General features: G+C 39.3%; 1 protein-coding gene across 1 annotated transcript in view; it reads left to right on the top strand.

The window, feature by feature from the left end:
- The window catches only part of EMB2458 (FtsH extracellular protease family), a 462,403-nt gene that overhangs the window by 151,489 nt on the left and 284,198 nt on the right, over positions 1 to 26,716 (top strand). Inside the window, exons 10-11 of the mRNA XM_089395178.1 lie at positions 17,209 to 17,410; positions 25,185 to 25,313. Of these exons, the coding sequence (XP_089251304.1) occupies positions 17,209 to 17,410; positions 25,185 to 25,313 (331 nt within the window). The remainder of the gene's footprint in view (positions 1 to 17,208; positions 17,411 to 25,184; positions 25,314 to 26,716) is intronic.

The following is a 26,716-nucleotide window of genomic DNA, read 5'->3' as shown; positions in this document are numbered from 1 at the left end:
TTAATTATAGGTGATCATTGGATGAGCCTTTACCATGGTATATCTCTCAACCCGTAGTTTGTTATAATATTTCTCTCAAAGGGTTTTTCGTGGAAAGTCACCCTAGCTTATCCCAAAGCTCACACTTGAATCTGTCCATTGAATGAGCCATCCTTGCCTCACTTTGAACCATAGTATCAACACATCAATCAAAAGTGAGGGATTTTGGAAGTTTTGATCTCAGACATTCATCATTTTTGAATATTCCTAAACCTGAGGTCATCCTTTCCTCAAGCCTTTCTTGAAGGGCCCTTCTTTTGCTTCTAAAACAAGCAACCTATTATCTGAGCCTCTCCTCTGAATGGGCATTGGAAATCACATTGTGGATCGTTATTGACCTCATCATTCTAGTGATTCCCTATATTGGGACTCCTCCCATCGGTGAAAGTTCGTAAAGAGCGGGGGACATTGACTAAGGTGACAGTGGGTCCTTATCCCATTGTTGCCACTTGATCTAGTAGTAGTCCCTTTGGAACCCCTCTTAGGACCCTTGCTAGGTTAAGCGGTAACATTTTTGGTGCCGTTGTCGAGGAAACATGACGTGTCTTGTTCCCCATACGGCATATTGACATATCATTCTTGGCGACTCCATTGGAAGAACGAAGCCCTAGTTCTTCATTGAACTTTAAGGTTAATGATTGTAGGGTGAGGCAAGCATTTCTTTAGGCATCTCTAAATTCAACCTGGTGACTCCTACATAATTTACATGTATATCTTAATAGGATGTCTTTCGTTGTTGAATTCCTAGCCTTGGACATCGTTCGCATTCTTGGACGCCCTAAGTGTCTTACCTGGGCTATCATACGTGGTGCACCCAATTTTGATGGTGATCCTCTATTTGCAATTGTTCATGTGGCAAGATTTGCCGCATATGCCTCACAAGCTAAGTTGGTTCATCACAATGTCCTCATGATGTTGTTCATGAGATCCCTCCATGGTCATAATTCATGGTTATGTAATTGCAAACTTCAGAGAAGGGTTGACTCAAGAAAACGAGGTGAAAATCTTGAATTCTATGGTATGCGAGCTCTTGTGATCTCAAGTTAACTTTGTTTCATAGTTTTCTATGTAAATTCTATGGTATTATAGTTTGTGATATCAAGCGAGTGATGCAAGTAATCCTGTGGCATTCATACTCTTGTATATGATATATTAGCTCTTGTGGCTCGATTATGTAAGGCATCACATCTCTAATGCATCTTATCACTATGAAATAGTTGTTGAAAAGTGTAACTAGGTTCGGTCTTCATAATGACATGTGTAATTGTGATTTTATGTAATTGATGAAAAGAGGAAAAATAAAATTATTATTGTAATGCTTGTCTCATGGGTTTCATGAGCAAGGAATTTTATTTGTGATGGCTCCCATTGTGAGCCTTTAGGATTTGTCATCTAGTCATAAAAGGACCCTTCTTGGGCATGCTACATTTTATACGAGTCATTTAATAGGTATGAAAAGCCTTCCAAGACAAGCACAAGACCTCTCCTTCATGTCGGCTACAAAATAGTATAAAGATTTCCTCCAAATGACATGTTGGCTCACCCTCCATCAAGTCGGCTTATTTTGACAAGGAAACAACTATAAATAGGGCTGCTTGACATCATTTTTGAGACAAAATTTCGGTCATCATACAGTCTAAAGTAAAAAGTGCGAAGTACAACGAGGAAGCCTAAAGATCTGCGCAAGGAGAAGGAAAGTAGAGCAAAGTTCTATGCTTCAGGTTTTGGGTCTGTTTTAGGGTGGTCTTTCTATCACACGTGCGAAGAAAGAGAAGATCATTTGCTGCAATAAGGCCGAGTTCCAAGGTAACCGGATTGAAGTCTTAAGGAAGGTCGAGTCAAGCTAAAAGGAGACTCCATCACAAGGGAAGTAAATCAAGGCATAAGAAAAGGTCTTATGTACAAGTCAAGATTTCTTAATTAGGATTACAGACCTAATTCTAGGATCCCAAAGGTTTGACGCAGAAGGAGGTCGAAGTGGAAGAGGAGCCAAGACAAAGGAAGGAGTACAAGGTTGACTATCATCAAGAGAACTTGTGTCTTGGTCTTGGAGTGGCAAATAGGTCAAGGGTCTTGGTCTTGGTATTTGTAAATTGGAATCTCAATAAGAAGAAGAATTTGTTCGGGTTTTCCTCTTAAGAGTCAGAGGTTTTGGCCCTGGCTGATATCTTATATTCTGTGTCTCTTGTCTCTTTATGGTTTATGCTTTGGTAGCTGTTTGATGAAAAAGAACACTAATAATCTAAGAAAAGGAGGATCCTAATCTAAGAAAGTAAAAAGCATTCACAAGTAGTTACTAATCAAAGATTCGATCATGGTTGCTGATGCTTGGTTCTATGAGAAGCCTCTTATTGTTTGATGGATTTGACTTTGGCACACTTTTCTACTGATAAGCAGGTTGCTGATATTTGCTTCTGTGAGAAGCCCTTTGTTATCTGTTGGATTGTTTGCTTCCGTGTGAAGCCCTAGCTAAAACTAAATGTATAGCTGGATGTTGTTGTCTGCTAGAATGATTGAAGTCCGCCATATCTACTTTTCTCCTGTTGAGCCAGTTGCTGATGATTATGTGATTGGGCTGATCAGGGTGCTGCTTTAGCTTGTAGTCTGCCATGGTGAGCAGGGAGCAAAGGTTTGTACAACCGAGACAGAGTATATTGCAGCTAGTATGGTTAGCTGTGAGGAAATGTGGCTTTGAAATCTCTTTATGTGTCAGATGTGACCGTGACTATCAAAGCAGGATGAAATTTTCAAAGAATCCAGCGTTCCATGATAAGTCGAGACACATCGAGATCAGGTACCACTACATTTGAGTTATGGTACAAAGCGGAGTAGTGAGGCTCCAACACCTCGATAGGTGAGCAGGTTGTAGACATTCTCACCAAGCCTTTGCTGAAAGCGAATTTCTTATTCCTTAGAGAGCAGCTTGGAGTGCAGGAGAATGTATCCTTCCTTGGGAGGGAACACTGCTGATCAAGAACACTTAGCATATGCTCTTCTCCCAGTCTTTGGGCTAGCCATGGACTTGGCGTGGGGGAATTCCGAATGAGTAGCGAGGCTCTTGGGTGTGAGGGTACTCCTTGAAGCCATGAACTTGGTTGAGTACATGCCTCAATATGCATCCTACCTACAAGTCACCTTCGTGTCTTTATTGGCCAAGGGCCATATTGAGATGGTTAAGATAGCTGGGATTGCCACCCATCTGGCCAGCTGGTGAGGAGACTTAAGTGTGTGTGATCTTTACCAAAGTCGGACGTGACTACCATGGACTTGGTTAAGGTAAATTTATCTCCCTAAGAGTTGGATGCAGGTGTTCTACCACTTGATAACTGAGGATCAGTCAATGGACATAGGGTGTATGTGATCTTTACCAAGGTAATTTATGACTGCCACGGACTTGGTTGTGGTAAATCGATCTCCCTTATTGTCATTGTGGATCATTCTTCCATGATGAGATGAGATGAGATGAGGATGCAACTAACAACTTTCCTTATTTTGAGACATGTACATCTGAGATGAGACCTATGATATACTCTTTTAGGTCATGGAGGTTGACCTGGAGGCCATAGGGTGTGTGTGATCATTACCAAGGTCATATATGATTGCCATTGACTTGGTTGTGGTAAATAGATCTCCCCTATCATCGATTGTGAATCATTCTTCTTCTATGGATTGAGACATCATTGTTCAACTGAGATGGGATCTATGGTACAGCCGAAAGAATATCTCCCTGCCTGAGAGGGAATGTTGAGATTGGATTGTGATGCTTTTGTTATGATGAAAATACTCCCTAGCTAAGAGGGAGTGTTGAAAATTTGTAGCCATGGTTGACATTTTCATCATGTAAGGAAAATTGTGAAATTTATAATTTGAATTTTACCTCGAGAATATTTAAGTCGTCCATCTTTTGGTTAGGTCGATTGGGCCCTTAGAGGCACCCATCCGAACACCCTTTAATCTCTATATAAAGGAGTCGTCCCTCCATCATTTGTACACACATCGATTTGTATCTTGAGATCTCTATTCTAGCGAAGGAGGAAGAAGAATAGAGGGTCAATTTCATAAGGAAGGCTTGGGGGGTTTCTATTGCTCTTGTAACTGGTTTGGTTATTTTATTGATGCTACTTCTGATGTATTGTTGAACTATGAACTCTCTCTGTCTCTCATGAGGAAGAATGTCTAGGTTTTCCCCTTGTGGGTTTTCCCCTAGCCTCAAGCCTAATTTCTGTGTCTCTTGTCTCATGGTTTCTTGGTTGTTTCTCTACTGCTCTCTTCATGGTTAATGGTTTATATTTTAACTGCTTAATGATGCAAAATTTTATATGAAAACTAATGCTAATAATGATTTTGAAGTTGTTACCTATGAGAATAAATTGTTCTTGTAATGCCCTAGTAAAATCAACAAATTCGACAACCTTAAGATTTGAAAGGAAGTTCGACAATAAAAATTTAGATGATAAAATTCGACTTGAAGTTTGGCAAGTCTTATATATATATATATAACATTCATAGTATAATCCAAGTATTAAATAATCATAATATTAATTATCTATTATAATTAAATTTATTAACATTTATAACTTAATATATTTATATTAAAATTTATATATTATTATATATAACTATAGTGATGAATAAGTAAATTATATAAATTTAAATTATGATGATATAAAACCTTAAATTATTATGTAAATGATTTTTTTATATATATAAATATATTAAAATTTGTAATTATTGTAATAAATAATAACCTATATTAATTTAAACTATTATTATTAAAAACCTTTTAAGTTATGTAAATAATTATTTTTACATATATTTACTGTTTTGATTTTAACTGCATAGAAGGAGGCTTCAAGAATTGAGGTCCCTATTTTAATAAAAAGGATTAAACCCTTGTTGAATCTATTCAAATTTTATTTTAACGTTCACTTTGGAGTTCAATTTGATTTTCTCTCGTGGATATAAACGAATAAATTCAATTTTATTTTAGGTTCAACGAATTTTGAATTTCAACGTTGAAATTCGTAGAACCCGGTGACTTAGGTCACAAGTGATGATGATCTGAAACAATGAGCCTCTCCTCTATTTATATGAGTAGGACTAATAATTAGCGTAATGAAAGCCCCTATAACAAGTTTGATGCTAAAATATGTTTCGGTTACAAGCCAACCCACTAACTTTATGAAATTATCCTTAATTAGCCACACATGTGAGCCATAAGCTCTCCAGGGCTGATATCATCCAATGAAAGTGCTCCAAATGGCATGTCCAAGGGTGATGAGGTGTCCAAGGTGGTGTAGAAGGATGTCAAGTCCATGATTTGAGGGTTGGCCCTAAAATCCACCTCATTTCGTCCTATGGGGTCCCAGTGTCCAACTAGGGCACCACAAAGTGATCTCCATGGGTCTCCAACTGCTAAAAGTGGCGTCCTCTGCTTCAATGTTGAGGGCTTATCAGGTGCAACAAGCCCTCCCTAGTCTCCCAATGTTAGACCATCCTCCTCTGGGTTCTGAATCAACTGCCATCAATCAATTTGTTGCAAGGCCAACCTAGGGACATGCTGGGTCCAGTTATGTCATCCTAAATAATTATGAAATCTAAGACAAAGTCAACCAATGTCCTTGCTGCTGGAGGTTCCTTGGGATATGTGTCATCCAATGTTGCTACTAGGAGGCCCATGATTCTCAATGCTTCACTTGTTTCTGCCAATATACTTCTCTAAAGGGCCTGTGTACCTATGGAGGAGGTGCCTAAGACCTGGGCTGCTGAACTACCTGACCTAAACAACATTAGTGAAAGAAACCAGTCCGTGTGAGTTAGCCAGAATGCAGATTTGGGCAGGAGATCGACTTCCAGTTGTTGAAGATGAGTGTTGGAGGAAGTGCGAATTGTCTAGTGCGAGTTGCAAAGCGAAGAAGGATTCTAGACAGGGACCGAGCTCAAAAGGAGATAGCGGGGCACCAGATCTAGGTAGAGGAGTATGAGATTCCATTGTGCTAGATGGGAAGGGTTCAACGCTATTGCAACAAGGAGATCAATTAGATCAGTTCCAGATTGTTGTAGCGGGATCATCACAATTGCTATAGGAGCCCACAGTATCACAGTAGTAGGATTTAGTGTTTAGTAGAGCTAGTTGCAATGACATGGGTAGTGTGATTTGTTTAGTTGTAGGATGTAGGTGCAGTTCCAAACAAGAGATTCCCAGTGGAGAGCTACGCAGTTCAGTTTCCTGTGCAAGAGGACAATGCGAGTTGCCAAGAGGGAGCAAAGAGATTTCCCATAAAGAGATCGAGACTCAGAGGGAGTCTAGCTTCAGAAAGAGCATCCCTATGGAAGCTAGCGCTTTAGGATCTAGGGAGATCAGACTCATTATTGCAGCAGTAGTGCAGAGATAGTAACAATGTAGTAGCAATAGCGGTATGAGTAGATCAGAGTTCAAAGTTGTAGAATTTCTGGGCAGGGTCCTAGGAGGATAGCATCAAACAAGTGTTTCCTCTTGGATCATTACCCTTGCTACAGGGGCCCACAGTTCAGTAGCAGGAGGATCAATGTCAATTGGTGTAGTCAGTTCTAGAGTGACAGTTGCAAACTAGTTGCAGTCAGATGTTGAGGGGCGCAGAGTAATGTTGATAACAATGCAGGAGGCATAGTGCAGAGTCAATAGTAGCGCAAATTTCCCAATAGACAGTGTAGAGGCTAGTAGTACTTAGAGACTCAGGAGATAATTGCAACACAAAGACACAATTGATTCAATATTCAATATTTTGGATGCTTCTTCGTTGTGGTAGTGGCAACAACAATAACAACAGTGAGAGGGAGTGTTAGATGGATTGCAGTGTAGATGCAAAGTTGGCAGCAATACAAGTTGTACAGTGAAGTTTCAGCAACAACATGGTTCAACTACAATTGATAGCAGATGAATCAGAGTTAGTGCTGTGGTTGGTGGACAGTGGTAGGCAACTACAGTTGTTAGACATTAGCAATGTGTATGGAGGATGTTATGGAGACAATTGGAGAACACCTTCCTCGCTCAGAGGGAGTGTTAGTTTTTGTAGTATTAGATGGTGTTCTAGTCTCAAACTATGTGGAGAGGCTATAACACAAGAGATTTCCAAAACCAGGAATCATTTTTGGAAATTCCACGTATAGATGGCTCAATTAAATTAATTGATCAATAATAAAAAATGCCCAAGTCTAACTTAGGGAAATTGATTAATTAATAGTAATTAATTGAGACAGGTAAGAATTTTGTAGAAACTCAGATGGATCGACTTGGAGATGATCTTAGCCATTGATTAAGTTTTAATCTTGGCCGTTGAATACTCAACCGGAGATTATAAGAAGAGGTCGATGGGTAGATGGAAAAACACACACAAAAACACAAAGAGTGAGGGCTAGTAGTGCAAGTTCCTTGGCAGGTCGAGCGATCCAGCGTCAAAGGTCAAGTAGAGGAAGAGAGTTTGAGCCAGAATGGACGTAGAGGGGCAAAGACAGTGATTTCAAAGGAGGATTCCAATTCCAGAGAGTCAAGAGAGGAGGACGAGTTTATTCTCCAGGAGGCTGTGCAAGGGTTGCACAATGCCTCAAGAGGGCAGTTTGATTTAGTTATGGGGAAGTTCAATTCAACATCCAGAGATCGGGAATGTTTTCCAGAGAGCTAGAGAGACACTTCCAGTAGCAGAGACAAGCAAGATGGCTTGTTGTGAGAGGGTTTGTCAGCCACACGAGTGGAGCTCAGCGTAGGAGCAACACAAAAGGGTTTGCGTAGGGGTTGGACAACTAGCCTTTCAGAGTAAGTCAGTTGTCGGGATTTCTTGGAGAGGAGGGTAATTCCCCTTGGTTGATTTTGCCAGTATTTCTCTGAGATTGGATAGCCAGTTAGGCATCCATATTTATTGTACTTAGAATTTCACAGCTCCATAATAATTAAAACCCTTAGCTGTTGCATTAGTTTTACCACGTTGGGTTTTTTGGAGGACACTTATCCAAAAATAATTGTTTTCATTTTGTGTGTGTGCGCTAGCATATTTCTCAGTTCCAACATTTTTATTTCTGCAACGTTTATTTTATTTGGTGAAGAAATTGTAGTGTGATTAATTCGATATTAATAAAGAAAATTAATAAATTGCTAATCAGTGAGGAGAATTAACTACAGTTGCTTCATTTCAAGGAATTTTCACATTCTCCACCCCTCTTATTTGCCTTTTGCCTTTTTTTGTTGATTTTTCTTTGTATTACTGCTTGAAACTCTAGGACATGAGATGTGCATGAGTTCCTTTAATGATGTGATGGGGCAATCGTGGGCCCTAGGAACCAAGGTGATGGACATAATGATAAGGGCTAGAGCTCATGCTTGGCTTTTCCACACATGCTATTATTTAATGTCCCAACCATCTTTTGCGTTTTGTGATTTTCCTTTTGTTTCTTGCTTGTGGCCATGATATGATTTTAACTTTCTTTTAGCTGCATCAATCTCCGGGGCAATGTTTCCAGGCCCAAGGGGAAGGGATGTGCTAGTGCCTTGTGGACCCAATGGTCATTTGGACCTGAAGAAAGGAAATAGTGAATAGGGCTCATAATGTACAAAGGGAATTGATAAATATGGAATGGGAAAACTGGACCTCACTACTACAATCAGGGTTTCCCAAGTAGTAATCCATAGGTCAATAGCAAGATCCCACGGGACTAGGATTGAAGATTAACCCCCGCCCTCGCCTATTTAAGGAGAGGAAACAAAACCACGGTCAAAGCCCTTCATTTTCCAAGTCACCCAATAATCCATGCCCAAATGAAAAACAAGCAAAAACTCTTGGTTGCACAACGAAAAAGATAACTTTTGGGTCAGATTGCCCACATTTCTGACATGTGCTCTTGACAAATGGGTGAGGAAACACGCAACTGATGCAAGTGGTAGAGATAAAGTGGCACATCACATCGACTACAAAGTGGCTGTCAGGAGTTGTTGGCTGTAGACTGGAAGAAGATGATTAGGAGAAAATTTCTCCTAGGGTTAACATGCCCCACTGTCACCACAACCACTCCCTCTAATTGTTTATGAACTTTCACCACTGGAAGGCTTCCCTTTAGATAGGTCACCTAAGGATATATCAAATTCAAGGATCAAGGCGACAAGAGAGGCCTATAGAGGACAACTCTTCTTAAGGACAACGCTTAATAAGCTAGGAAAGGCAATTCACATCCTCTAATAAGGCCTATTTATGACACAATTGATCTAAGGCTTGAGAGATAGGAAGCCAAATGGATTCACCTAGAATCAAAAGGCCAAAAAAAGGTTTTCCAAACAATGAATATTAGCAATCAAATGGACTAAGAAATCTTCAACAAGCCCCGAAGTTGAAGCCTTGGGCAAACTAGTGTTTCCCAGGGAAAAAATTACCTAGGGCAAGAGAATTTAGCCTTAGAAAGGATAGATTGACCACAAAATGGAGTTGATTTTGAGGCAATCAAGCCTCCTTCCAACGTTGAATTCTTCCACAAGGCCAAATTCCCACTCTAGTTCAACTCGTGCCCTAGCCCTAGCTAGTGTATTGAGCTTAAGAGGGATGAAAATTAGAAAAGGAGAGCGAAAATGAGTTTTATGGTTAGATTTGTGAGTGATCAACTGAGCAACAAGGCAAGTTCCTAGTCCTTGGGATGATGGCGTCTATGGGATTGAAAAATTAGCTAAGTCTTGGTAAGGAATAAGGGAATTTTGAAGCCCTAGCTCAAAATCCTAACTATTACTTTTGTGAGGGATTAGGGTCATTTGGGAGAGCTATTCCAAAGATACACCAAGGGGATTGCTATTGACATCTTATTCATGAGTGATGCATATAATGCCATTATCTAGATTCTCTACATTGATCTTCAATAATAATTAGCACAATAGAAAAATCCTGGACAACAAATCATTCCATACATTAGACATAAGAACAAAGATTTATTAAATTCAAGGTTCACGTAGAAGATAAATGCATGAACAATCCTTTATTGATGCAAAGTAACAATTCTAATGCCAAAGAAATATCTCCAAGTAGCATAATACACCATGAATCACATCTCCACAAGAATCCAAGAAGGCCAAAATATCTAAGAGGGCCGAAATATGTCACATGTGATGATGATCTAAAACAATGAGCTTCTGCTTTATTTATATGAGGAGTAGGGCTAATAATTAGCGTAATGAAAGACCCTATAACAAGTTTGATGCTGAATCATTCTTGGGTTACAAGCCAACCCACTAACTTTATGAAATATGCCCTAATTAGCCCACACATGTGAGCCGTAAGCTCACTAGGGATGACATCATCCAAGGAAATTGCTCCAAATGGCATGTCCAAGGGTGATGAGGTATCTAAGGTGGTGTAGAAGCATGTCAATTCCATGATTTGAGGGTTGGTCTCCAAATCCACCTCATTGCCTCCTGTGGGGTTCCAAGATCCAGCTGGGGTACCACAAAGTGATCTGCATGGGTCTCCAAATTCTAAAGGTGGCCTCCTCTGCTCCAGTGTTGAGGGCTTCTCAAGTGCAACAAGCCCTCCCTAGTCTATCAATGTGAGACCATTCTCCTATGGGCTCTGAATCAACTACCATCCATCAATTTGTGTCAAGACTGGCCTGGGGGCATGCCAGGTCCAAATTTGTCATCTTGAAGAATCATGAAATTTGGGACAAAGTAGACCAACATCGTTGGTGTTGAAGGTGCCATGGTGGATGTGTCAATGTTGATGCTAGGAGTCCCAACAGTCTCAACGCTTCACATGCGTATGCCAATTTACTTCTTTAAAGGCCCTGGGTGCTTGTGGAGGAGGTGCTCAAGACCTAGGTTCCTGAACCACATCACAAAGACAACATGGATTCTAGTGAAAGAAACCAATCATCAAAGACAAAGATCATTGGTGCATCTAAGTGAACCAAACTTGAATGCTAAGGGAAATTTAATACTTCAAACAAGGATACCCTTACAAAATTATGACATGGATCTCGCAAAGTTGTTTTCTCCCTTGTTAGGGGGTGGCTAAAGGTCAACCTTATTAGGTGTTTCCAACGCCTAAGGGGAAGTAACATTTCCCTGGTCCATCCTTCAACCAATAGGTGTTAGTGAATAGTAATGATTGTAACAGACGGGATAAGACTTCATGGCTAAGTGCCATGGTCAAAAGGACCATTTGATGGGGGTGTCCATATCTTGAGTGTACAGATGCGAGGAAGCATTTGTGGATGCATGAGTTACGAACTCAACCTTTGTTTTTCCACCCCTCTTGTGCGCCTTTTACTTCTTGATTTTTCTTTGTATTACTGCTTATGGCTCAAGGGTTAGAGCTTGCTTTGTATGATGTAACAGTTGTATTACCCCTTTTGTTGATTTTTGTGTAGCATCAGGAGGTATTCTCAGATGCCAAAATGGTTTTCTAAGTCTGCCTAAGAGAAATATTAAATATGAAAATTAAAATTATTATTTTTGGCCCTCATGTAGGCCCCAAAAAGACAAGTCGGCCCCACCACATGAATGGGTGTGACCCTTGGTCAAGACTCAAAACCCATGTTTTGACCTCTATAAATATCAACTCAACCTCTTCACTTGGAAAAAAAAATGACACAACAACATCTCTCTATTTATTATCCACATGTGCAAATTCAACACTAGAAAGAAGAGTGATGTTTGAGCAGATGTGAAGCTGCCATTGTCTTGCGTTGTCCACTGAATCTCAACCCCTTTGACCAGAGTTGACTTTCATACAGTTTGAAGGATTTTGATCAGTATTTTGACCATGTTTGACTTGTATTTGTGCTTGGAAATTGGCGCACATATTTCTAGACAATTTGTATTGTAAACTTTGCTGAAGATTGAATTTTAACTAGAAAAAAATTTTGCTGGGTTTTTGCCAAGGTTGGGTTTTCCCAATGTAAATTTGTGTCTGTCTTGTGTTTGGCTATCTCTTTATGATCCTATGGTTATTATTGCATTACTGTTGAGATTTTTTTGTGCATAATTTCTTAATGATATAAGTGACATAAGATAACTTGATATTAAATCATTGAAGCAATTATCAGATTAGAAAATCTAATTATATTATAAGAAAATCAACACTATTAAGATGAGTAAGTTTTGTCGCTCATCGGGGTTGGGACATGGAAGGGTTCCTTCTTTTTATGTAATGGAGCAATACATGCTCATGAACCGAGTGATGGCAATATGAGTGAAGTAGAGCTCATGCTAGACTTTTGCCCACAGGCTAATCTTTATGTCCTTGGCCATCTTTTGCATTTTTTTTTTAAATTTTTGCTGTGGCCATAATATGCTCTTCCATTTCTTTTAGGTGAATCAACCTCCTAGGTTAAAGTTTCTGGGTGCTACCCAGGCATGCAGACGGATGGGTGCCAAGTCCTAACCAACTAATGACAAGTTGAACCTGAAGAATGGAGGTGAGATATGGGCTTGCAATGTATGATGGAAGGTGTTAATTATGACATATGGGAAGATGGAAGTTGGAACTACACTATCTCAATCAAGGCTTCCTAAGTAGTGTCCCTCCAATATCCAACGGGCCTTAAGGAAAGTCTGACTGGACTAGGATCAAAGATTAACCCCCCAAGTACAGTGAGAGAACAAGATCACAGTCAAATTCTAGCAATCTTCCTGTTCACCACATAATCGATACTACATGTCCAAAACAAACAAGTATATGCACCCGCCGCAAAATGATCAAAGTACCTTTTGAGTGAAGGCCATCTTCATCCATGTGCTCAAACTGGATGGGTGAAAACCAAATGGCTGATGTAACTTGTAATTGGCAGAGATAAGTGACATATCATCAGCTAATGGTGGCTATTAGGGGCTGCTGGCTATCTAGCTAACTGACTGGCTGTCAAATGTAGGAGAAAAGCTTTCTCCTATGGGGTTAGCCATTTTGGATAATGCTAACAAAAGATAATTATTGTACAACCCTTTCTCCTTTATTCACTTTATGACATTGATAGAGTCCCTGCATACCTGTAAATTTTGTATTGCTTTAAGAGAAGCCAACAACATCAACAACTTAAGGGCCAAGAGCTGTGCATCATTTTTCATACATGTTGAATCTTATGCTATAACCTTCTTTGATATATAATATGGCTCCTGCTCCCTGAGACTCTGGTGTTCCTTGTGCAGTCCCATCAAAATAAGCCAAAGGATTTTTTGTATCCATTACCTCATTCTCTGTATGCATTGGAGCCTTTACTTTTTTCCCTAGGCAAAAATATAAAATACCAATGCTCCGAGAAGCACGCAGAAAGGGTGTGATGAATTTGTCTTCAAACAGACTGTTGTTTCTTGCCAGCTACAGTCCGCAAGCTTTGATCACTGGAAATGCTTCACACACAGGCACACACATATTGGTAACACATTACCTTGCAAGAAAATAAGATGATACACATAAATGAGACTTAAGAAAGAAACTCATAGTTGGATATCCCATCCAGTGTGTTCTCTATTCTTAAGAACATGGCCATGACTGCTGTCCAAAATTTACAAAACCAAGAAAATGGAGAAATGAACTTTCCAACACACCTTGCTGTCCCAAAAGTTCAGTCTATGTGAAATTTCACCTTGCTGTCCCAAAATATCAGTTTGCTGTCCAAAAATTCAGTTTGTTGTCTAAACCATTGTTTGCTGTCCCCAACTACTGTTTGCTGTTCAAACTGCAATTTTAAGCCTGTAGCTCTGATACCATGTTTAAATTTGATGACTAAATTTTTTCCTGCAATCCCAACCCAGTTTTAAATTCACATTATCACTCCCATTCCGTTAAATGTCCTTTCCCATAAACATACATTCAACATATAAAATTCTGGAAATGAAATTTTCAGAGTAAAACAAACACATGCTGAAAATAAATATGGACATAAACAGACCAGCAACACACATAAAAATACACACAGATTTTTGGTCAACTTAGACCCAAGCAAAACCCCTTCAATTTTCTCCGGGGAAAACTTTTTAGAGAGCTCTTCAAATTTATTTATCTTTGAAGTTCATGAAAAATACATTTGCAGACAAAACAAAACAGCAAAATATAACTTATCTCTTCAGCCCAAAACTTCCTTGAAAACTGTGCCCACTTTGCCTCGATTTGCATGCCCACTTGAAGTTGAAAATATGTACTGTACGGATACAAACTGTACAGTACGGATTCCATACGCACTGTTTGGATTTCCATACCACTGTACGCACTGTACGGATTTTTGATTATTTTTCAAAAACTTCTCTCGGACGGCGTGCAGCACACATCATTAAATGTTGTTCGTACTGTACCTTATGCTGTCTTGTATGCCTTGATTTCCATGCCCAAATTTGCCCAGGAATCACTCTTGCTTGCTGCAACAAATTTCTCTTTCAGAACTTTTCTCTAGCTCTTAGCGTCCTTTCTCCAATCTGCTCATGAAGAATGAATATAATCTCTGTTTTCTTTTCCCCCTTTTGTTTCCCTAAATGACTTTTGGGCAACCCTAAAATCTAATGGCTCAGATTCATTTAGATCAAGGGATGAGAATAAATGTGCATTTAATTCTCATTTTCTATTTTTTAACTCACCCATTAAATAAAGTACCTACATTGTACTTTATGTCTAAAGTCACTTTTTACTTTATAATTTAATATTGACTTTGCCACTTATAAAGTCACTTTCACTTTATAAAGTCACATTTAGGAAAATAATTATTTTGGACACTTTTCCCTAGGTAGAGACTAACGCATAGGAAACCACTTGTCCAAGGTACATTAAAAATCAGCATTACATTATGCAAAATCCTAAAGTCTATATCAAAATTCCGGAAGTTTGTCCTCAAAAGTGTCAACAAATACTCTAAAATATTGTTGTACTAGCCAAAATGTGTTTCAATCTGGTGAAATGTGTTTCAGTAGGATGGTACAGCCTATAAATATTTTAGATGCATGTATTATGTATTTTGTACCTGAATCTGTGTTTTCGTACATATTCGGGCCTGGTAAAGGGGTGTGATGTTTCCTGCAACTTGGTAAAGTGCTAAGTGCTGAGTTAAAAGATATAAAATAACAGTCTAGCAAAGGGATATAAGGTAGTATAAGAGAAAGAAAACATACAAATTGCTTTGTATATCTTTTCAGAAAGTCATTTATGTGTGTACATAGAAAATGTGACTTTGTATTCCACTTAATTAGAGACTAATTAGGAAGTGTCTTAAAGTAATCAAAACTTCAAAACAAGTGGCAGCTATGAACATAATCCTCCTTTAATGGTCATAATTACACCAAGCTTATCTCTGTGGTACACATACTTATCTGGATCGACAGTCTTGGTGAATATATCTGTAGACTCTTCCTAAGCTGCACAGTATTGCAGCCCTATGATGTCATTCTACACTGTCAGTTGAAATGGCAATGTAGTTGCATATGCTTTGTTCTTGTTGAAATTTTCATACTATGGTAGGCAAATTCTGCACTCAAAAAAGGATCTAAAACCATAAGTAACTTTAAACTTGACAAATTGTCAAAACTTGTTATATTTGTATGCTAGAAAATGAAACACACACTGCTGAAAATATATAAGAGAATACTCATGAGTCACAGATCTGTCTCAATTCACATCACTATTAATTATGGCAGAAAACTGAATAACAATGTTGTAGAAAAACCCTGCTTGCTCATTTTGAACTGAATGAAGGACTGAATGCTTAAGCAACGCCTGGACCTTCTCATATATCAGAAGAAGGGACTCTAGGGTTTACAAAAATAGCCTTGATCCAAAACTGGATCCACTCTGAACTACACCTAGACTCTAGATCTAAATCTGTCTTGGGAATTTTTCCCTCAAGCTTGGATGTTGGTCTGTCTTAAAGCAGCACTTCAGGAGTAAAACCCTTATTGGGATCTCTTACGTCCCAATTTGTACTTAGTGATAAAATCCCTAATCCATAAGGTACAACTCAAAGGGGGACTAGTAGGGTGGTCGCCAAATCCTTACCTTCTTCCTCAAGCACCACCAATAGTATGTGCCATCATTGGCACCAACAAAAAGTACTCTACATCTACACCTGAGTACCCCAAACCACACAGGGAAGAGTGACTTTGACAGTATTTACCAACTGAATCAAAACCACCAGAAAAAAAAGGGGGAAGATATTGTCTGAATCTACTGGGTTCCAAATAGAAATACCCAAGTAAAAATCTATAGCAATCCTCCCGTCTTCTGCAATATTTCACTTGTTGAAATCCTTGTTTTGGCCCATTTTAGGTCGTCCCATATTTTTGAAAATTTGAAAAAAAAAGAATAAATCAAGGCAAAACTTTGCGTCACTGGAAGAAAATAAACTCATTGGAAAGAGGTTGAGTTTATCCACTTATTATCTCCATTAATAAACTATTGTTATGAGATGATGGGTGGCTGTTGAGAGACTGTGGGCGAGTAGCTTAGTCAATGAAAAGGATTGCTGGAATGACAACTATTAGGAGAGGACTGCTGGTGGTTTGGCCAATGGATCATAAAGGGGTGGCTGGGTTGTAGCGACAATGACTACCTGTGCGCTATGAATGAGTGGAATTAAGTTATGGCAGTTTGGGCTTAGATAAAAATGGGGCAGCGATGGGTGACATAGGGATGCAGTGCAGAAGTTTATTGTTATCATTGTGAAGGAATCCACGGGGGCTCAAGTTATAACTTTGATACCAATGTAGGGAACACAAGGGGTGCTTCTACTCATAGATAGATACATTTGCAAATATATATATATATATATATATATATATATATATCCCTCGTGATGGTATATGTACATGTTAACGAGTCATGAATGTGAAGGGGAATGACATTGTGCTGATTTAATTATTATTATTATTACTATGATTATTACTGTTATAACTTTATTATTATTATCATCTCCTCTACATATTTATGGATGTTACACCAAGGTTTGAAATTATGTTAGAAACACTAGTGAATATTTGATATCAAAATTATAATTAAAAATGTGGAAATTTTTGTGAGGCCAACTTATTGGATTTCAGTTGAAGGTTGTAATTGTTAAGATTCTTTTATTGCAAGGTGTGCATTCTTTTGAGAGGAAAGTGCATGACATAACATGCATATTCACTTATCATTTGGTTTTATACTTGTAGAAAATTGGCTAAACTGACAAATTATTTCTTCTTAGGTTTGAAACAAAAGAAGGGGTTGTTCTTGTTGCTACAACGAGAAAGCCTGAAGCCATTGATGGGGCCTTGCGCCGTCCAGGACGCATGGATAGAACAATAACCTTACCAATACCTAATGAAAGAGAAAGAGAGATGATTCTTCAATCTGCAGCAAGGACCACAATGCATGGTGGCCTTATCGATCTTGTTGATTGGAAAAAGGTATGTGAATTATGACTAGTTCTTATCATGTAACTTCATTTTGGATTAATAAATTATTATTAACAAAATACAACTAAGAAAGTTTATTAATTAGAGGAATGGTAGTAACATATATGGTGGTTAGATACCAGTGACTGGGAATACATAAATCCAATTTACGTGCTCATTTTTAACGTTACCATGAATTGACTCAGGATGTTCCAGAGTGGTTCCAAACTCATTGGATTTCATATGGAGAAAGTATAATTTTAGATCCCACTTAAAATCCAGTGGAATTAACAATTTTTTAGGATTTTAAGATTGGGGGGATTGCAATTGCCCTTCTTAATTTCCTTCAACTTATTTCTAAGAAACAAAACTTGATTTGCATCATTAACTTTAAATAAACTCACCAGTCTATCGTAGATTTCCTTGGAGGTGTTTAGGTCGGAGATGTAGGCCACCAAGCGCTTGTCGATAGAGTCCCGGATGATCTTCGGTTTTCCATTTGTTCCTGGCAGCAGCGGGTGCATTTGACGGAGGCTCAACAATATTGCCTCTCACATGGTCCAACACTCCTTGATCTTCTAAGGTTAGATTGATAGATATCTTCCATCTGTGATAGTTAGCTTTCTCATGGAGCTTGTCTTCGGTAGGGAAGAGTGTTGGGGGCCCCATAGTTCTTCTAGGATAGCCTTGCCAATCTTCTCTTTGGTGATTGCTCTTGCTCTTGCTCGGGCTTTGTCTTCACCTCAGCTTTGATACCATGTTAATTTACGGTATGTTCTATGCTTATAGCAATTTACTTATCTTTCTTATTATTATCCACATATTAGCAATCACATGTACATAAAGTAAAGTGCATATAGAACATTAAATGATTGACAGAAAACAAGCCAAGACAAGAGACACAAGATGTGGCGGCTAGCCAGGGACAAACCCCAATGTGGGGAAACCTTTTGATCAAATCTTCCTTTATCTTCAATGATTCAGCAAAGAGAAATAGTACATAAATCTGATTTACATCAACAGCAGCAAACCATAGATCAACCAAACTAGGGCAGACAATATCTTGCAAACCGATCGTCGGATCGGCTTGATTCCACCTCCAAAAAATGCGGCCTTCAGAGGAGATCCAGATGGACCTACAATGCAGTTATGAGGAGGGAGTCTTTTGGTCAACGCTGGTCAAACTTTGGTTTTGCAGTTGCAGCCCTAAAATCTACACCTTCCTTCCACACGTGTGAGAGAACAATCTCTCTGCGCAGTAGAGAAGAGCCTCTTTTCTGTGCAGGAGAGAGAGAGAGAGATGTGATGAGTGAGTGTGTCCAAATGAGGAAAATTCCTCCTGTATTTATACACAACTGTTGACGTTTGAGTAGATGCGATTGTTGGGCTTCTGAGCCTACATGAGTGCAGGTCGGCTTGATAATTATTCCATAATCAAAATAAATTCATATTTTCATAAATACTTATCAGAATCGAATGATCTTTAGATCAATCCTACACCTCTCATTGAGAGGATTCTAATAAAAATATTATCAGCCATGAATAAGATGACCCACATGGAGTTTGGCCCTAGTTGCCAATTTTAACAGGTTTTCTGTCCGAGTGGGACTAAGATGGACTCAAGCTTTCAACTAGTCTAGGTACCATCAGGTTTACTTGCTAACCATCAACCCAGGGATCTAGGTGCGTATCCAAGGTCAGAGCTCCATGACCAATGCCACCCTCTCTCTTCGGGATCTAAACACCAATACATAGGCTGACCAGTTTTCCTCCCAAGAATCCACCATTAAATGCTTCATCTCTCCCTATCAACTAAACTTGAAATATTAACCAACCCACCCATGCTTCTAAAATGTTTGAGCTTCTTATTTGAAGAGATTTTGTCAATACATCAACTACTTGTTCATTTGTCGGAATATACTTTAGCTTTACAACCCCATCTTGTATCAAGCTTCTAATGTAGTTGTAGTTGTTGTTGATATGCTTCTTCCTTGCACGAAATATAGGGTCTTCAAACATCTTGATGTTGCTTATTGTAGGATCTAGAGGCTTTCCAAAAAAATCTGACAAGTGTTTTCTTAACCAAACAACTTCCTTTCTTACTTCACATACAACCAATGTCACATGGTTCAGGTTCAAATTTGGATTCAACAATAATTAGGTTCGGTTTGAGTTCGAATTTTGTGATGATGTTCAAATGAGGTTCGCCATTAGGTTTGTATATATATATATATATATATATTTATCTAATGAATTATAGGGTAAAATATGAAGAAATCAACATCAATAAAAATAAAATTTTTTATTACGGATGTGGAAACTGCAAGGATAAATTACAAGCTTGAGTTGTGACTGACTCCTGTCATTTTACTACTGCCATTAAGGGCTCCCATAGCCATATGTGATCCAAGAGTTTGGGCACCACAAGGATCCTGCCCCTCGTGTAGTCCTCCCGACTACAACTCTATGTCGCCCCACCTCTTCTCCAGATGTGCATGAGCACTCATGGCACAATCCTCGTCATCCTCCTCCTTGTCAGCTTTTGCTGGAGCAGCCTTCGAGTTAGACTTTTCTTCCTTGCCCTTCTTCCAAGGGCACTGAGTAGCAAAATGTCCTAGTTCCCCACATCTGAAGCATATGGCTTTGGTTATGTCTTTCTTTTTCCTCTTTTGTTGCCCTTGCTGTTCCACTGATGCAAGAGCTGCATCCTCCTCTTCCTCCTTCTTGACTCTGACTCCTTTGCCACTACTTCCTGCCTTTGTTAACCGCCTAATCTCTTCCTGTCGAAGAGCTTCCCGCATCTCCTCCCAACTGGGGAGAGAAGCCCTGCCCAAGATACTCTGGACAAAGTTCTCCCAATCTTCAGTGACTACATTCAGGACAGTCTTGACCATGAACTCAGGATCTGGTGTAGACCCCACGGAAGTCAGCTGGTCTCGAATCACTTGCAACCTAAGAAGGAAGAGATTGATTTCTTCTCCCTTCTGCATCTGATATTGTCTTAGCTGGTTCTTAAGCAACATCTTCCGTTGGACGAAAGTTCCCTCATACAAGGTGGTTGAGGCCTCCCACATTTACCTCGCTGTTTCCTTTTCAGCAATATGTGGGATCACATGATCCTTGACCCCGTCCAAGATCATGCACTTTGTCTTTGCCTAAGCCTCGTATTTCTTGGGAGGATAGCATCGACCGACACAACAACCACTTTCAAGGCATAATCCTTGATGCGATTCTTATACAAGACTGCCAGGATCCTGGCCTTCCAGATGACAAAGTTGGATGCTCCATCCAATCTTTTCTGATCCCTCAGTCCATTAACTGCCATCTTTGCTCAAACAAGTGTAGAACAAGTTCTCTTCTCCCTCTCTTACTGCTGCCCCAACAAGACTCGGATCTAGATTTATTTGGCGCTAGAAATCCTCTAAGGAACAGGTTCTTTTTAGACTCCCTTTGAGTCCCGATTTCCTTCATGGAAATCCTCTCGCCAAATAATGTCGAATCACCCCTTCTCCAATCCTCCTTTGTTGCTGCTCAGCAACTCAGACCTAGATTTCTTTAGCAAGAAATCCGTTAAGGCAGTGACTCCCTTTACCTTGGTTTCGTTTCCACAGACGCTGTTTTGCAACAACAACAACAACGTCCCACCAACAAAACAGATCAAATCTGCACTACTCCTACTGCCCCGACAACTGATTGATTTGAGCCCCTTAGGCTCTGCATTGGCCTAGAGAGATGATGCGGTCACTGCATGAGCTCTTCTCAGCTATTGTGTCTGCTCCTCTTGGCTTAGAAAGCTGACGTAGGCACTTCGTGAGCTTCTGCGTCACTCCTTTGGCACTGTGTCACTCCTTCAACTACTCCTTCGCCTTTGAAACAAAGCTGTCACTCGGGACAACTGCTTCTCTGCAGCAGATTTGATAGATCTCTTGGCTAATGGCTTCAGTGTCCTATGACCTGCAATGCTCTGATACCATGTGAAAATTTCCGAATCTATACAAACAAAAATCCTACTACAGTCATTGGTTTATCATCGCCTACTTGTTACTTCATTCAACAAGTTATTTAATTATAAACAGTGATGAAAAACTCTACTGCAGACTACACTGACATACAGATCATAAACTGAAATAATAGATGAGACAAACACACAAGGGACACCGTTATTTTTGGACAACACGTCCTTGGAAAAACCCAACGCAGGAAAGCCGGTGCAACAGATGGAGGGTTTGTATTATTAAGCAAGCAGAATCTGAGTACAACAGGTTGCCTCTCACACTGGCCAACCTTTCAGAGAAATCTTGGCAACAGTGAATACATGCGAGGGTTTACCTCGTTCTCCAAGTCACAACTGATCCACTGAGTGGCCTGACTCCGACAAGTACTGTGAAAATCCCAGCTCAGTCTCTGCTTGGGCCAACATCTTGCCTCTAGGAGACTGCGTCACTCCTTCTGCTAGATCGATTAGCTGGAGGAAGACTGCTGTTCAGCCCTCTCTGCTACGAACCTCGCTTCTCCGGAAAAATCTCGAACTTCTGACGAATATCCTGCCTACCACTGCAAGAGACCCTCTTGGCTCGCGTTAGCACTGTGTGAGCCCCTTCCTGGGTTGCGTAGGCCTCCGCGCTGTCTCTCTGCCTGATACTCTTTGACTTAGAACTCCTTTTCGATCCAAATCTGCTTCTGCCCCTCTCACTGCAGCTCAAATCACTAGTTCGATTTTCTCAGCAAACCACGCCCAAATTGAACTGATTTGAACACTTGGTGTATCTCCAACTGACCCTCAAGCTTCCTCTTATACTTTTCCTGTTGATGATTCAATGCCTGAGATTAAGTACCTAATCAATGGCTAAGATTAAAGCAGACTTGATCCTCGTCTCTTAGAAGCTTCTCATCCATATTTTTATTAATACCCGTTAATATTTTTATTTTAGTTTAGACTTAGGAACCCCATTAAAAATATTAATTATTTTAATAACTTATAATTCGGGTGGAATTTCTCCAAACGTTTTCTGGGTCTTGGAGATCTTATGCATTCTAGCCCTCCACAAAATTTCAGAGCTAGAGCACATCTGATGCTACCCCAAAATTAACAATATTCTCAAGGATTCTATAAGGATTCTTGATCAAATATCATAGTTCATATACATTCTTCAATTGTTCTATTTTTTCTTTCTGCAACTCCATTTCGCTCAGGATTGTAGGGAACAATGAGCTTCTTCTTAATACCTGCTTCTTTACAATACGCAATTAGTTATTTTGAAGTGTATTCCCCGCCATTGTCGGATCTCAAAGTTTTTATCTTTCTTTTGGTTAAGGTCTCCACTTCAGATCTGAACTTCTTAAAATTTTCAAATACTTCGTCCTTTGTCTTGAGAAGGTAGAGCCATGTTTTCCTTGAGTGATCATCAATGAAGTTCAAATAATAAAGATGGTCTCCAAGAGATTTGTAAGACATAGGCCCACACACATCAGAATGAATGAGGTCTAATATCTCTTTAGACCTTGTATCACTGCTTGTAAAAGGCTTCCTTGTATTCTTTCCAAAAGCACATCCCTTACTTATTCCTTCATGATCTTCTTTGATGATAGGGATGCAATTTACCATTTGATTGAGGGAAGGAATGATCTTGTAATATATATGCCCATATATTCTATGCCATAGTTCGATAGGATTGATCTCGATGTGAACTAGGGCTTGAGGGGATGGTGTTATAACTCTATATAGTCTTCCTTCACGAACTCCAATAACTTTCGCCTTTTCAGTGCTTGAATCCTTTCCCCAAACCAAAACTTTACCATTTACAAAGGCAACCCTATCTCCTTTATCTTCTAGACAAGAAATTGAAAGTAAGTTCTCTTTCAAACCTGGAACATAGAGTATATTGTTGAGGTGTAGCTTTGCTCCATTTTCTAGCTTCAATGATGTGGATCCAAGGACCTTGACCGCATAACTGTTGTTGTCTCCTAGCTCAACTGCATGAGTTGATGGTTCCTTTCATAGAGTATGAAGTTGTCCACTTTCTCCTGTCATATGTCTTGATGCTCCACTATCAATGATCCATGCATTGTCATCATCAAGAGTACCTGTAAGTGCAGCCAAGAACCCTTTGCTTTTGACTTTCTTAGATAAGTTGTAGATGATCCTTCCAATCCAGCTTCCTGCAATTCTTATGATATTGAATCCCATCTTCAAGTAACTTGTCATAGAGGGAGTAACCTTTTCTTCCAAGCCAACAAAGTGATCTCCAACCTTCTTCGACCTTAGCTTTGATACCATGTTGAGAAATCAATGCTTGTAGGAATTAGGGTTTTGATTTCTCTTCTTGATAATTACTTGTGAATTATGTTGGCTTCTTTTAATTCTTTATTAGATTATGTTTCATCAAACAATTACCAAAATTAAATGTATGCGAAGATCACAAGAACAATGGACACAAGATATAGGTGGACAGGCAGGGAAAAACTCTTATAAGGGGAAAACCCAGTTAGAATTCTTCCTTCAGTAGTTTCAATAACAAGATGAGACAATCGAAGACTCTTTTGAATTAAACACAGACTTCCTCCAATCACCAAGTCAGCCCTTCCTTCTTCTCCAAGTGACAACTACCCAACAACAACTTTGACCTTCCATCAGCAGAATTTCGGCCTCTGAGCAGAACTTCAACCTGCAGTAGATTTCAGAAGTTTGGCCCCAGTAAATGCCTAGTAACTTCGCATGTGAGAGAGATAGATAGCCCGAAAACTTAGATTAGATCTTTCCCAGCAAACTTCATCCTTCTCCAGCTACTTCACACTTCTTCTGCCTCTATTGCTTGTATGTCAAACTTGTTGAGTGAATGTCTCAAATGGATCGAACTGTGTCTCTATATATAGCCTTCTTGTGGGTCAAATTGCCCTCATGTAGGCCGAATTCATAGGTACAAGGCCAACTTGGTGTGGAGGTGTCAAATGATCTATTTGACTTAAAAATAATTCTTTTTACATGATACAAAAACCCAAGAAGGGTCTAATAAAAATGACAATGACTCCACGAACTCAATATAAAACCTAGAAGCCTACAATGGAGGCTTTGACCTAGAAAATGATGACCCAAGCATGAAGCCCATGCTTTAATAAGCCATTTTATTAACAATAAAATTTCTTTTGACATATATATTACATCATACAATTATGAAGACCGAACCCTTTTACATTCTTCAACAGTCGAGGATACTGTCGTACAAAAAAAATTGTCCTCTCAGCACTAAATAGCTATCAGGATCTCTGTAGCATATTTATCTGAAACCCGAAATAATTATTTACATCTGTTAGCTCCCATGTATAAGAGTTCCTATACTTGATGTCCTGGTGAAATATCTGCAAAACGATCTATTTTTTTCTTGACAATTTGTGAAGCAGTGGAAGATACAATCATCATAGAATGGCCCTGAATATGCATGCATGATCTTATTCCTGAACAATCTCAATCGGGTGCTCATTAGTCTTCTTACGTTCTTGACAATTAGTTTTCTTCCTTCTGAAATACACATTTTTTAAACAATGAATTACAATAAAAAGACTGTTCTACAGCTTTTTGTGATTTTTTTCCTGTTGCTTGTGGATTTACAACAACATTTCCTTTTTTTAAAACTGGAGCTAGAAAGGAAAAAATACATCATAATTGATTTAAATTTACTGACTGGTTTGACTAGATGAGATGTTTGTTGCTTAAACAATGGGTAACTACTGATCGTGATGTATATTGGAATGTTGGGTTGTAATCAAATTCTACGAGTCATTTTTGTAGGTCGCAAATAAAACAGCGGGGTTAATACCTGCACAGCTGAAGTTTATTCCTCAGTCGCTAGAGTCCAGTGCTTTCCACAGAAAAATCTGTGATGATGAAGAATTGTTCAGTATATATGGCTGGCTTGCGGTTAGTGATACTTAACTCCTCCTGCATGGATACAGATCAATCTACATTTTAATATGTCATGTGTTCTAGAATTTATACTAGCTCCTGCATGAATAAAGATCAAACTACATTTTAAGATGTCATGTATTCTAGAATTCATGCATTTGAATTATTTCCTCAATTAATATGGCCACCTGTATCAATAGGAAATGGTGATTGTATAAAAGTATCCCTTGCTGGAGGGTTGAAAAACCGGTGAAACGTAGAAATGTATATGTAGAGAGAGAGAGAGAGAGAGAGAGAGAGAGAGAGAGAAGGTTTTATTAAATGTTTATGAGGCCAAATAGTCTACGGGACAGGAAGTTACATCTGTCATGGGTCAAGCCTTGAAAAGGGAAAATCAAAATGGTAAAGACAATAGAAAAGAGAAGGGATTTCATATGTATGCTGCCAAAAGTAACGAATTATCTAGGACCCCTCCTTGCGGTGGCTTGATTGCTTTGGACTTCACTCTCAACAAATTGTGTCTTGGTTGTATTATCCTGAAGGCTTTCCATGTGGTACCGTGAACTTTCTGTCATGAAATACTGCTGTCCAACTGTTTACCTCTAGTCCTATTTTTTTTTTTTTTTTGATGTGGTTGTATGTTTCACAATGGAGGAGACAGAAAGGGTCACACATTGTCTACTTCCCCCAAATCACATACTTGGTTGATACTGTTTATCTGTTCTTCATTGGACTCGTTAAACCTTCCTGTCTTGTGTCTCAGCCTGGTTCTCAGCCTGTGGGAACCTGTCTGTATGGAGCTAATGTGGGTTTTTTGTTCTAAGAAATACTCGGTCTCCAATAATCTTGGACCCAGATTTCCCTGTGGGGCTGAACAGCTCAATGTAGTACTGCTGTTTTTTCGGAGCTTTCCTTTTCAATTTTCCTCTCTTATAACAAGCATTCAGGTGATTTTTTGTCTCTGTTTTGTTGTGTTGGCTGTCATCCTATATCTATCAGCTGACTAGCCATTTCCTGGTTTGGAGTTCCCATGAGGACTTCCTACTTTACATGACCCCTTTATTGATTTTGTTGGGGATTTCATTTCTGTTCATTTCCTTCACACTCTGGCAGTATAAAATCATTCTTTTGCTGCTTCCAACTCAATGGAGTATAAGGCTGTTTCTGCTAGCATGCTCTCAGAAGGGGTGGTTGTTTTAAATGTAGAAGGATGACATTATGGACTTTTACACTCTCTCTATCCAATTCCGCTTATTTTTGGGGATGCTTGGTCCCCAAATCTTACAACCATATAACAACACTGGTATCGTGTGTACAGAATAGGGTGCTGATGATTCCGCAGTCCGAGACCTCTGCCGTCTTGCACCTGTTCTTTAGCAAGTGTTGCCTTCCAACAGCCTTGCAATCTTTTTCTTGTG

Source organism: Pinus tabuliformis, chromosome 1_2, assembly GCF_031772625.1.
Source record: "Pinus tabuliformis cultivar Carrire ecotype Pingquan chromosome 1_2, CPIR1, whole genome shotgun sequence".
Taxonomy (NCBI): domain Eukaryota; kingdom Viridiplantae; phylum Streptophyta; class Pinopsida; order Pinales; family Pinaceae; genus Pinus; species Pinus tabuliformis.
Note: the sequence above shows the minus strand (reverse complement) of the source record. Positions and strands in the feature narration are given on the sequence as shown.